The sequence below is a fragment of the Cryptomeria japonica genome, chromosome 6, assembly GCF_030272615.1.
Source record: "Cryptomeria japonica chromosome 6, Sugi_1.0, whole genome shotgun sequence".
NCBI lineage: Eukaryota > Viridiplantae > Streptophyta > Pinopsida > Cupressales > Cupressaceae > Cryptomeria > Cryptomeria japonica.
Window position 1 is genome coordinate 482,518,775 of NC_081410.1, and position 14,167 is coordinate 482,532,941.

At 35.7% G+C, this 14,167-nt stretch overlaps 2 protein-coding genes across 4 annotated transcripts in view; one reads left to right on the forward strand and one right to left on the reverse strand.

The window, feature by feature from the left end:
* LOC131052782 (rhomboid-like protein 15) overlaps positions 1-4,995 on the reverse strand; it is an 82,018-nt gene extending 77,023 nt beyond the window's left edge. For 2 of the 3 annotated variants that reach the window (XR_009107515.2, XM_057987405.2), the window contains exon 1: positions 4,741-4,990. Coding sequence is in view for 1 of the 3 variants with exons in the window: in XM_057987405.2 (XP_057843388.2) it covers positions 4,741-4,764 (24 nt within the window). In the remaining 2 variants the exon portion in view is untranslated. Of the gene's footprint in view, positions 1-4,740 lie in introns of all 3 variants that reach the window. The other variant, XR_009107516.2, reaches the window with a different exon arrangement.
* A 6,011-nt stretch (positions 4,996-11,006) lies between these two features.
* Positions 11,007-14,167, forward strand: part of LOC131876665 (uncharacterized) — an 11,420-nt gene continuing 8,259 nt past the window's right edge. Inside the window, exons 1-2 of the mRNA XM_059222108.1 lie at positions 11,007-11,110; positions 11,272-11,329. Of these exons, the coding sequence (XP_059078091.1) occupies positions 11,007-11,110; positions 11,272-11,329 (162 nt within the window). The remainder of the gene's footprint in view (positions 11,111-11,271; positions 11,330-14,167) is intronic.

Sequence of the window (14,167 nt, forward strand, 5' to 3'; positions counted from 1 at the left end):
TGATCATAAACAATAAAGTTTTTTTTTTCTCTTCTCAAATTAACAAAATCCAATCAATCCAATCAAAGTCAATTACAATTACTTGGATGAGAAAACTCTTGGTGCTATAGGGAAGCCAATTAAACAACTGATTTTTTAGCAAATAGAAAAATTATTTTTGTAGCGAGTTAGTGGCATGCCCATGCCAAAAATCCCACAGGAACATTTTTCCAAGGGTCGGGGTCCCTATAAATGCCTTCTTGTTTCAGCTAAAAATAATAATAGTGTGTTCTCTGTATATAATAATATTCTCTTCATACTATAAGAACAAAAGGGAATTAAAAAAATTATTTTTAGAGGCAACATTCTGAACACATTTTGACATATGGAATTTTCTTTAACTGATACAAGAGCATAGCAAAAAAACTCGCCAAGTATTTGAAAACCTCAATTTGCCTCCAAGAACTCATTTGAAAAAAAAAAAAAAATTGTTCATAATCACCATCACAAGCTATAAAACTACACAAAATATCATAAGTCTGGAAAAACACAAAACAACTCGTTTGTTCCATTATGCACACCTTCTGAGCATATGAAAACCCCCCTTGTTCCAAATGACCTTATATTCTAGGCCTTGTTTTGTAGACTTTTAATAGGTGAACCCCTTTAGAACACCTACGAGGATAAATAAACTCAGTTTTATTAATCAGCACACCTCCTGGAATATGTGACACCCCTTGTTTCAATTCATCTTATAACCTCCACCTTGTTTCATACACCTATTAACTCCAACCATGCACCAGTTCAAGTTGAACATAGCAACCACACAAGTACAGGGAGCACTCTCACCGATATTTAAAGGTTGGTTGTTGAGGTGGCAACAAATGATCATATTTATGCCTAGTTTACACCATTTTACCTATATGTAACGATAATAATACCATGTTCATTATATATAATAATATTCTCTTTGACTTATCAGAACAATGGGAGTTCAAATAATATTTGAAGAGGAAGCAATCTGAACATATTTTAACATGTGGAATTGTCCTTAAATGGAACTGGAGCATATGTTTACCGCTACAGTGTCAAATTAGAATACAGGGTAAACAGAATGGAAGTAGATAGATATTATTCATAAAGTAATTCACAGAACATAAACAGAATTCACAATATGGCCAGAATGATATATTTTTATTGCAGCATGCAAAATGGATGTACAATAATCAATACTGCCGGGGTTCCCTTACAAGTTACACCATATGTAATATCCCACTAATTTTTTTTTTTGTTTTTTCAGGCCAATAGCAATTCATCCACAACAATTACCCGTTAAGGTTAGAGTAATAAGCAAAACAACTAAAGGGAACCCTTACACCTTTTGTTCACCGAGAGCCCAGACTGGGAGGGTGAGAGCATACGGTGTTTCGAGGATCGTCAGCATCAATAAACAAACTGAACATTACAACTGCATGGGTGGCAAGCCATCCCCTTCTGCTTATCCAGCAGGATAGAAACTAAACTTCTTGGCGGTAAACCGACCAAGGGAACTATTACAAGAAATAGAAGTTCAATCACTCTACCGCGTATTTCAGCGGGAGGACATTACATTAACAATCACTCTACCGCATATTTCAGCGGGAGGACCAAAACATTGAACTTTATCACTCGACCACTTATTCAGCGGGAGGACATTACATTAAAACATCACTCTACCGCATATTTCAGCGGGAGGACTATTTATCAAAGAAAACTGAATTACAAAACTGAGAAGGCGGCAAGCCAGCCTCTTCCACTTATGCAGTGGGAATTACAAAATAAGCAGATAGAATGGGATGCTCAGTACTACTGAAACAATCCTTACAATATGGAGATGAGATGAGAAGATTAACTGCAGATTTCTACACAATACTGTAATTTTCTGTTACACTGCTCTGCAGGCTGAAAGTACAGTTCCAGCAGCCCATGAAAACATGAAAATACTCATAACTCACTCAATTCTTACCCGAATTGACTCAAATCAAGCCCAATCCCACCATACATCCAATACAATGACAACCAATCACAGCCACACCCCAAACAACCCTCTTTTTATTTTGCACGCATCCCAATGCAACCCAAAAAACCCACGCCTAGACTAGGAATTTCGATTTTGCATAATTAAATCAATACTCAAACAAATGTGCTAAAAACTTACAAACTTATTTGCCAGTGCTGGGAAGGAAGATAGGAATAATACCCATAACTATCAGACGCTCCAACAGAGAGATGTGAGCAAAAATGTGTTTCAGCCACAGGCAAAACCAGCAAGTCCAGAATTGTTGCAACACCAAGATGTCTATGGCAAAGCTCTGAAAGCGATAGGAGAATACAAGGCACAGCTAGGTACTGTATTTCAAGTACGAAACCGGGTAGCACTAGGGAGACGCACTCCGAAGCCTCAAGTTCTGTCGCCAATCCGGCAGCATAACATTACAGATTTTCAAGATGGTGCAAATGGGAACCCAAGCCTCATATTTATAACTTCATTCTTCAAATCCAAATGACATCCCTCCAAATTCCACGCTTGCATTTGAATTTCATTCCACTTTCATGTGGACCCAAGAGTAGCGCCCAACTCCCTAAGTCAAAAGTCACGCCCAAGAGAGGGGAGGACCCACGTTGGACACTTAGGCACAAAATGGCGATGTAAAGTGAAATAATATCCCTTTTAAAAAAAACATTTCACATCCCATAAAATAATTGAATTTCGCCCAAACTTAGGATTAAACAGGCATTAATCCCAAATTTAATAAACCAGCATCCAATAAATAGATTAATTAAATATTAACCTTAGGAAAGGAAATAATATTTAATTATGTTGCAAATATCTCCCGCACTGATTATTATCACCTCCAAGATGAAACTGAACCCAGACGACCACAAACTGCTGCAGAATTCAAACCCCTGACTACTGCCAAAAATAGAAATGTGCCACCCAGCCACTTACTAAAAATAGTAAGTCAAGAATTAATGCTCAGAAAAATATGATCATCGCGTCCAGAGGCAAAGCAAGGAGTGTTCGGTCGGACAATGGCACCAGAACGGTCATCCCTTGACTTACTAAAAATAGTAAGTCTTCGTTTCATCGATGCTAGACCCTGATTACTCATTCCACCTAGCCTACGGGTCTCAGGAATAGGCTAATGGACCTCTGAAAGAACATCAGTGAGAAGGGGACATTACACCATAGCATAGATACCAACTGTCGCCAACTGCCAACTAGCCCCTACGCGAACCCCACATGGCCAATTAACTTAACAAAACAAGTTTTATTCTTATGTCGGCAAATCACCACCAACAGCATAGTAACAAAATTCACTAAGTTTGTGAAAAACAAACCTTGAAAAAGATTAAAAATAATCACCCACACTCACCATAACTCGCTAAAAACCTTGCCAAAATGGGGTGGGTCTAAAACAAACAAACAAAAAAAATCAGTTGTTCCATTCAACATGCCTCCCGGGCCTGCTGTGGAATGAAGGAACTTGTTTTGTCATCTTTAGGTATCAAACTCACGATCAAACTCAAGAGAAAAACAATCCTTGCAAATCCACCTTATATTCCATGTTTTTCACTATGCAGGACAAGAACGAAAGAGACTATGGAAAGAATTTACAGCTGCTGACGGATTACAGGCACAATCACTATCAATTGTAATTTAAGCTGAAAACAAAGAAATTATTTTTGTAAAATATCCTATATTTCATTTGTTTTTAACATGCCAATTTTAGAAAAAAATTCTGATGTGCTAACCTTGCCTAGTCCACGTCTCATAATCTTCGCACTACTATTCTAGGATCAATTGATTCAGAATATAGCTTGTGCAAATATTTATACTAGCATATACTAAATATGCATTACACGGACCTGAGGCCAGGGTTCCTGTTATCTTATAAAAACTTCCTACCGTGTTAGGGTTTAGTGCTTACAAAAAAACTCTATAAGATTAGCTTCCTTTTTTCTTTAGAGTCGAAGGAACCAGAATAACTCTGATTGATTTAGAATTTTAGAGAAAAAGTTAGAAATTAAAAACTAAAAAGTGAGAAGAATGGTCTAATGGTATGAGACCATGTGGTAAATCATCAAGGCTTTCATAATGGAGAAACAGGAGACGTACTACATTTTAAATGTTCAATTGAATCTACATGTTAAATGTTGAATTGGATAAACTACCACATCCAAAATCTGTAAGTGTCAAATGTTCAACTGAGTATACTATCACATCCAATTCTAAGGGTGGCATACCCCAACCAATGAAGCCAAAGGTAAGTGCTAGGCGAATTTGGGTGAACTTGATGAGAGATACCCTTCAATTGTGGGATCCAAGTCCAATGACACCGAAGAAGTCAAATTTACCAATCAAATTAAAAAATGAAAATTAGAAGGCAAAGAAAAGTCCGAACAAAACTATTCAGAACAGGGATCTGAAGAAAAAATCAAGAATTACCAAAACTTTTGTTGTCTAAGACTGGCTACACGTAGAAACATCTGCAAACTTAAACAAAGTAGAACATGTTCCGCCATTAATTTTTTATTCAAAAGAGAATAAGAGGGAAACACATTCAACTGGGAATTTAATCGTATAATGCAAGTAGTAACCATAGCTGGTAAGACCTATTAATAAAATACGAATTCGGAACCATTTTTCGACAAAAATCATTACTAATTGAAAAATCAGATATATAACCAAAAGAAACCTTGGAATTTTTATGAACTAACCTCTGAAACAATGTTGGATCTCATGCTGCAAATTCAGAGCGTTTTATTTGTTTCCCCTCTTCCTCGGGCAAAAGGAGAATTTCAATGTAATCAATGCATATGAATTGTATGGATTTTGATTTAGAAATTGTTTTGACAAAAAAAGCTCTCCGCCTGTTCTCTATCGTTCTAGAAATCTATGGAGACTAGTCTGATGTCTACGGACAGCATTTCCTGTCTGTTGTCAAACTGTAGCTTTATATAGACGGTAAAATTGTATTAACCGTCGGGCATATACTTTTCTTATACTTCACCCAATGATGGGGGGCCCTTTTAAATAACATATTTCACTGCAAGAGCATAGAATCGGATAGAAGGTTTTCTCTTGAATAGATGAGAAATTATTATTACTAGCATTTGCACATGAAGGGCATGAAGGGTGTGTAAGGATTATGTCGATAGAAAAGTATATTTAAATTGATATATTAAGGGTCTTTTCAATTTTGTAGTACAATTTTGACATGCATATTATATTTTTTGAAACATTTAAATGAATGCACAATTAATTTGAATCTATCACTTCTTTATTGGGACCATTATTGCATAAACAACAACATTTTATAATTGACCTTTACCAATTTACCTCATTTACCTCATGTACTGCACAAATTTATGCAAAAAAGGACCAGTTTTTTTAATTGACCTTCTGCACCTATTCAACATACCCATTGCACACCAAGGTGCAACTACTAGTTACTAGCATTTGCACAGGAAGGGGGTGTAAGGATTACGTCAATGGAAAAGTATATTTGAATTGATATGTTAAGGGTTTGTATAATTTTGTAAACTTTGACATGCATACAATATGTTTTGAAACATTTAAAAAATATTAATATTAAACATATTTGTTTATAATTAATTGAAGGAAAGATCTGTAATGTTTTAAATTGTGAATATTTGTATTGATGGTTGTTCCCTTTGCTTTTATGAAAAAATATTTAAAAGATGGAGAAGATTATATGAATCACCCACAAAATGTCTCATTTCAAAGTAAAATATTCTGAACATTTATATGCTATCAAATTTTAAAATAAGAAGGGGGATGACCCCACAACACAATGGTTAGTTGTGAGCCTTCTACATGGGAGGTCTTGGGTTCGAGTTTGCTCGAGCCCCATGTGTCTCACACACAAGCAATTGAGAGATAAGGTGATGTGTGGGCGTGGAAGACAAGACGACACAAGGAGATATAAGGGTGTTAATGTCGAACAAATATGAGGATGAGGCCCCTCAAAAATGTGGCCTCACTGGTTCAGAGCTCTAGTCAAAAGCAATTCGGCTTCAGCCCATTACCAAAAAGAAGAAGAAGAAGAAGAAGAATATTCAACAAGTTTAATGTAAAAAAATAATTCACCTCATAAAATATTTTGGAAACAATTTTTTGAGATTTCATAACTAAGAGAACATAATAAAATTGCATTAAGATCTTCAACAATCCTACTGTTTTAGAGAAAATAATAATAAATTTGCAAGCAGGATACAAGTATGTCAGAAAAACTTGTCCTCGTACAATATCTATTACACTTTTGCATCGTTATTTAACAATTATCAGTTAAATCATATTCAAAAGAAAATTAGGGACTTTCTATGGTCTGATGGAAAAGGTAATAAAAAGAAGCATGTTGTTAAATGGATGTGGTGTACAATGAGCAAGAATAAAGGGGGTCTTAGATTAAAGGACCTTAGGTTACAAGGTATGTCTCTTGCTGCTAAATGGATCTTTAAGGCCTTACAAGGAATGGAGCCTTGGAAGGTCCTTGTAAGGCACAACATCTCCATGTATGTTCCTAAGCATTTGCTTGGAAGTCCCTACCCCTCAATGATTTGAGAGTTGAGCAGTTTGCTATCAAGCCTGTCGGATCCATGGCTTTTAAAGCACTATGGAAATCCTAGGAAGGTGTTAGGCACCTGATTTCACACAACAATATTATTAGTGTAGATAAGAAAGTTCGTGGAGAATAGTCAATCTAGTGGAATATCTATCAAAATGGCAAACCCCTTGCACTAATTCAGGGCTACTCGACTAGGAGTTGAGTAACTAACGGGATTAAGTGTTTTAGCGATATCTTGAATGATGGACACTTAGTTTCATGGAATGAAATATGCTTTGAGTTTGATGTACCTCAATATGAATGGAGAACATTTCCTATGATGAGGGAGGCATGTGTTGTTCTTTCCCTTCCCAAAGAGTGTGATAGTAATGAAGAAAGATTTACCCAATATAAATGGCCCGATGGATCTTTTCTTCCTAGTGTTAAAGCTAAGGATATTTATATACAACTTGTTGATAAAGAAGATGTTGTTATATGGAACCTAATCAGACTCTAAGGTTAAACTTTCCCTACTTCTATCGACGTTGTTTCCCCCCATATTTTTTGACGAGGGTTTGGGGACAGCGCCCCCAAGGTAGGGTCAAGGGGCAGGTGCACAGGGCGAGGTCAAGGGGTAGGCGCCTTGCGAGGCCAAAAAAACTTTTATTATTTTATAAAGGCATCAGATGTTATTTTTCTATTGGCTGACATGTTGTAACCCTAATTTTGTAACCGACATAAGTCTTGATAAAAAAGATAAGGGTTAGAGTTTACTGTAGATAAATCTATAGCATTTTGCAGTGGTATTGAGTTGCAAGGGATTGTTGGTGGTAATCGGTTTTTGATTTATTGGATAATAATATTAGACTCTTTGTTTGGTGGATGTAGCCCGAGATTGGGTGAACCACATTGAATATTGTCTCTTCGTTGTTATTATTTCTGTGTTTTTATTCCTATGTTTAATATTTATCTACATATAATTGATATTTTTTGGATGCAATTCCTAACAAGTGGTATCAAAGTTGGTTGTGTTTGATTATCGTCTGCAGGAAGATCTCATAGTTGAGTGGGAGTCTCGCCGTTAAGTGGCAGCAATGGTGGATGAGGGTAAATTGAAGTTAGAAAGATTCAATGGGCAAAACTATCAGTTATGGAAGATGCAGATGGAGGATTATCTCTATCAAAAGGATTTATGGAGGTCGTTGGAAGGAACAACAAAGAAAGGCACAATGAGTGATGAGGATTGGAATATTTTGGACAGAAAGGCACTAGGAACCATTTGGTTGTGCCTGGCACCGTCTATAGCATTCAATATAACAAAAGCAACAACGACTGCAAAATTGATGTCGGCATTGGCTAAATTATATGAAAAACCCTCACCCTCAAATAAGGTATTTCTCATGAAGCGTTTATTTAATCTGAAGATGGTTGAAGGTGGATCTGTGACATATCATTTAAATGAGTTTAATACGATTATCGGTCAGTTGTCTTCTCTAAAGGTAAATTTTGATGAAGAAATTAGGGCTCTCCTGATATTATCTTCTTTGCCTAAAAGTTGGAATGGTTTGGTAATGGTCGTTAGTAACTCTGTTTCTGGTACAAATACCTTAAAATTTTATGATGTTGTTGGTGTTCTTGTGAGTGAGGAAATTCATAGGAAAAGCTCAAGTGGATTCAAATCAGGTAGTGTTTTGAATGCAAAAAGCAAGGGTAGACTAAAGGAGAGAGGAAAAGGTTTTGGAGGTCATGGGAAGTCACGAGGAAAATCAAAGGACAAGAGATCCCAATCCAAATGACCAAAAGATTGTTGGTACTGTGGGAAACCAAGTCATTTGAAGAAAGATTGTTGGTCTCGGAAGAATAAAGAAGGAGACAAACAAGAGGGTAATAAGGAGGCAAATGTGGTAAGTAATAAATCTGAAGAAGATGCTTTGATTCTTTCCCTAGATAATGTTGATGATTCATGAGTTTTAGATTCAGGGACCTCATTTCATGCTACGCCCCATAAAAGTTATTTTCTTGATTATGTCCAAGGGGATTTTGGGCAGGTTTATTTGGGAGATAATGAACCCTGTCAGATTGTTGGAAAGGGAAGAATTAAGATTAAGTTGCAGAATGGGAATCATTGGCTACTACAAGAGGTAAGGCGCGTTCCAAGGCTGAGTTGGAATTTAATTTCAGTAGGGCAGCTAGGTGATGAAGGTTGCACAGTTACTTCTAATGATAAAAATTTGAAGGTTTCAAAGGGTGCCTTGATAGTAGCAAAAAGTGTAAAAGTAGGCACCTTATATCTTTGTACAGGTCATACTATTCCTTATACTTTAGTTGTTGCAAAGAAAACCCAGACGCATTCAGGAATAGTTGTTACAGGTTTGCGGGAAGAAACTAAAACAGTTGTTGTAGGTTCTAAGACAACATTGTGGCACAACAGACTTGGGCATATGAGTGAAAAAGGTATGAAGGTACTTCATTCTAAAAAGGTTTTACCAGGTCAAAAATGCATTAATATGGATTTTGAAAGTTGTGTGTATGGCAAACAAAAGAGAGTTAGTTTTCTCAAGGATGGGAAGCAAAAGAAAGACGAAAAGTTGGAGCTTGTGCATACGGATGTATGGGGACCAACTCAGGTATCTTCTCTTGGTGGCTCTTGGTATTATGTTACATTCATAGATGATGCAACTAGGAAGGTTTGGGTTTACTTCCTTATGCAGAAATATGATGTATTTGAAACATTTAAAAAATGGAGAAGCTTGGTTGAAAATGAGACAGGTAAAAGATTAAAATGTCTCAGATCTGATAACGGTGGTGAGTATTGTAGCAAAGAATGTGAATATTATTTCTCCATTAATAGAATTCATAGGCAGAAAACGGTTCCAAGAGCTCCACAAGAAAATGGAGTGGATGAGCGCATGAATAGGACAATAATGGAGCGTGCAAGGAGCATGAGATTGCATGTTGGGCTGCCTTTAAACATGTGGGCAGAGGTTGTCAGTAATGTTGTATGTTTAATTAACATAGGTCCTTCAGCTCCTTTGGGTTGTGGTATTCCAGAGGAAACATGGACAGGTAAGAATGTGAGTTATTCTTTTCTCAAAATCTTCGGACGTGAAGCATTTGCACATATAGATTTTGAAAACAGAACCAAGCTGGATGCAAAATCAAAAAAATGTATTTTCATTGGATATGGCATTGATGAATTTGGTTATAGTCTTTAGGATGTTGAAAATATGAAAATTGTGAGAAGCAAGGATGTTGTATTCAATGAGAAGGTGATGTACAAAGATCAGTTGCTGCAACATGAGAAGAAAGAAAAGGATTTAGTTTTGTTGGATGATATTCCAAATAGTCATGTTCCAGTGGTTCCTCATGCTCTGCAACAACAACCAGAAATACCACAAACTCTAGTGAATGTTAGATGGTCAAAAAGGCTAAGTAGACCTCCTGACAGGTTCTCTCCCTCTTTATATTATATTTTGTTAACAGATGTTGGTGAACCAAAAGGATATGATGAAGCTATGCAGGTGGATACAAAGGTTCAGTGGGAGCTTGCCATGAAAGAAGAAATGGACTCCTTGCACAAAAATCAAACTTGGAAATTAAGTAAGTTGCATGCAAGCAAAAAGGCTTTACAAAACAAATGGGTTTATAGGTTGAAAGAGGAAGATGAAGGTAAACACATATTTAAAGCCAGGTTAGTTGTTAAAGGATTTACACAGAAAAAGGGCATTGATTTTGCTGAATTTTTCTCTCTGGTTGTTAAGATGACTTCTATTCGTATTGTTTAAATATTGTGGTTGTTGAATATTTGCATTTGAAACAGTTAGATGTGAAAACTGTCTTTCTCCATGGTGATTTGGAGGAGGAGATATAAATGGACAACCCCAAGGATTTGAGGTCAAAGGTAAGGAGATTTGTGTGTAGATTGCAGAAGAGTTTATATGGATTGAAACAAGCACCTCGAAAATGGTACTTGAAATTTGATAGTTTTATGGCTAAGCAAGGCTACATCAGGTGTAATTATGACCATTGTGTTCATTTTAATAGGCTGGATAATGAAAGCTACATTATTTTATGTTTATATGTTGATGACATACTTGTAGTGGGGTCTAGGATCACATTGGAGAGTTAAAACAACAGTTAGCAAAATTATTTGCTATGAAGGATTTGGGGGCAGCAAAACAAATCCTTGGTATGAAAATTTGCAAAGATAGGCAAAACAAACAATTGACTCTATCTCAGGTTGATTATGTTGAAAAGGTGTTGCAGAGATTCCATATGGAGGATGCAAAAGTTGTAAGCACACATTTGCCTAGTCATTTGAAATTGACTAAGGAGACGTGTCCAAAGACACAAGAGGAGAAAGACAAAATGTCCAAGGTACCATAAGCTTCAGTTGTAGGAAGTTTAATGTATGCCATGGTATGCACAAGACCGGATATTGCACATGTTGTTGGAGTTGTAAGCAGGTATATGAGTAATCCCGGATTGGAGCATTGGAATGCAGTAAAATGGGTTCTCAGGTATTTGAGAGGTACATTCAATAAGAATTTATGTTTGGGGGCTCTAATATTGATTTATCAGGTTATGTAGACTCGGATTTGGCAGGGGATATTGATACCAGGTGAAGTACTACAGGTTATGTCTTTACTATCGGTGGAACAACGATGAGTTGGCTCTCCAGGTTACAAAAGGTGGTTGCTTTATCCACCACGGAGGCAGAGTATGTAGCCGCAACAGAGGCAAGCAAAGAGATGATATGGCTGTAATCTTTCATGTAAGAATTAGGAAAAAGACAGGCTAGCAATTATTTGTTTACAGATAGCCAGAGTATCATTCATCTTGCAAATAATTTTGCCTTGCATTCAAAGACAAAACACATACAGTTGAGGTATCAATTCATCGGCCAGTGTTGGATGATGGACAATTACGGCTAGAAAAGATACATACAAATGAAAATCTAGCATATATGTTTACAAAGGCAGTGACAAGGGAGAAGTTGAGCTCCTCTTCAACTTCGGTTGGTCTTCAAGACTGAAAAATAATAAAACAGAACAACATAGTCCAAGGTGCTTCATTCCAAAGGGAGCTACAGGGTCAGCGGTGTTATGATCAATCTCCAAGTGGGAGATTGTTGTTATATGGAGCCTAATCAGACTCTAAGGTTAAATTTTCCCTACTTCTATTGAAGTGGTTTCCCCCCATATTTTTTGACGGGGGTTTGGGGGCAATGCCCCTAAGGTGGGGTCAAGGGGCAGACACATAGGGGAAGGTCAAGGGGTAGCACCCCGCGAGGCGAAAATGATTTTTATTATTTTATAAAGGCATCGGATGTTATTTTTCTATCAATTGACATGTTGTAACCCTGATTTTGTAACCGACATAAGTCTTGATAAAAAGGCTAAGGGTTATGGTTTTCTGTAGAGAATTTTATAGCATTTTACGACGATATTGAGTTGCAAGGGATTGTTGGTTGTAATCAGTTTTTATTTTCTGGATAATAATATTAGACTCTCTGTTTGGTGGATGTAGCATGAGATTGGGTGAACTACATTAAATATTATCTCTTCGTTGTTATTATTTCTGTGTTTTTATTCCCGTGTTTAATATTTATCTGCATATAATTGATATTTTCTGCATGCAATTCCTAACAGAAGATATACTTAAACACCTTAATTATTGTTGGAATGTGAATCACGACTCTTCCACATGACATAAATTCCTTGGTAATATGTGGGGAAAACTTATGGATCCTAAGAAAAGCTATTTTATGTGGCGCCTCACGTTGCATAGGTTGCATGTTCTTAAACCCGATGGAGAACCTAATATTTGTGCTTATTGCAGAGTACCTGAATATGTTAATCATATCTTCTTTGATTGTTTCTTTACTAAGGAAGTATGGAGTTTATTTGACATATCTATCAATTAAAGTTATTAGTTGGGAAAGTGTGGTAGGTTATGTCTCAATCCTCTCAAAAAATTCTAATATCTTTTGGTCTGTTCTCTCTACTGAAATTCTATGGTTACTTGGGAAATTTAGAAATGACAATGTTTTTAATGGCAAAGGAAGAATTCTTATCGAGTCTCTCAAGAGACTCGTAACCTATAATGTCTTTTGGCAAGTCATAGTAGTCATGAGACTATCAAAGGAAAAGTTTGAGAAGCTGCTACAGGATGACACTACCAAGGTGTTCACCTAGGAGATTTCACATGGGTTCTCATGGATGAGGAGTATAGAGGAAAGGACTCCCTTTGAGATTGGTCTCTCCAATTTCATTATTGAATTGGAAGAAAAAATAAAGAGAGATGAAAGAGCTATTCCAGCAATCCCACTTGTAGTTGCAACTCCCGATGTCCTAGTAGTGGTGGCAACATAAATCCCAGTAGTTGAGGTTGTATTGATCCCCAACAATGGGGGAAAGACATAGAGATGGATGGAGGGAGATGCAAGAGAAGATAATCAGAATTGAGTTTTTTAAGATATTATATGTATAAATCATAGATGAACTTTTGTTATGAGTTGTTATGTATTTTTGTAATCATTTTGGTTTGATGTACATTCATATTCAACCAAATGGGCACTAATCTCTGAGTTTATAATTATGTTGTAAAAAAAATAGAAAATTTCATATAATTGCATACATCAAATATATTAATTATTAATTAAATATGTATGATATTATTTATTAATATTATAAAAAATAATTTATTATGTAAGACTATTTAGTTTAAATACAATTTATAGCATATTAGATTATCTAGCCATTTCATTGTATAATAAGTATTTAATTATATTTCAATAAAAACATACAACTTCTATACAAAAACATAAATTGTTTATCAACAAACCAATTTCAATGTCACATGAAACTTCTAAAACATATAAATAAAATAATTAACACATTTAAATTATTGCTCATTTTTTAAATTTTTCTTAAAACCCTAATAAAATGTATTTTCTTAGTATAAAACTTTTTCTAAAGATGCCCCTACCTAATACATTATGGGATCTTTTCCAGAGTTGGCCAATTTTGTTTAAATTACCATTCTTTGCTTGTATCTAGATAATTATTCCTTCATTAGTTGTTTGGAATATCTTGTGGGAATGAAATTTAAGAATTTTCAAGCAAATTTCTTCTCCTCGTGAAGTTATTTTCAGCAAATTGGAGAAAACAATTTTAGAAGTGGTTAATGTGTATGTTAACAAGCTCAAGCATATTGGCTCACTCTTTACTTGTTGGGATATGACAATCCTGAAAAAATGGAAAAATATTATATTACCTTTTAATAGAAGTTTACACAAGGGACCTGTAATGCTCCGTCAAGAAACCCTAAAGGAAACAGTTACAAACACTCGAAAAGAGTGCAATTTTTTTTTAAAAAATAATTACAACACATTAACGTACAAGATAAACATTGCAATAGGGGTTGCACAAGCAGAAGACTTAACACAAACTCCTAAAGGGTTTCCCAACGTGAATTATTGAATTATCCTATAATTTCCTTAAGGTCAATTAATCTAATTAATAAATACATTTAACCATTAGAATTCTTGATCACACTAATCAATGATTGTTTAT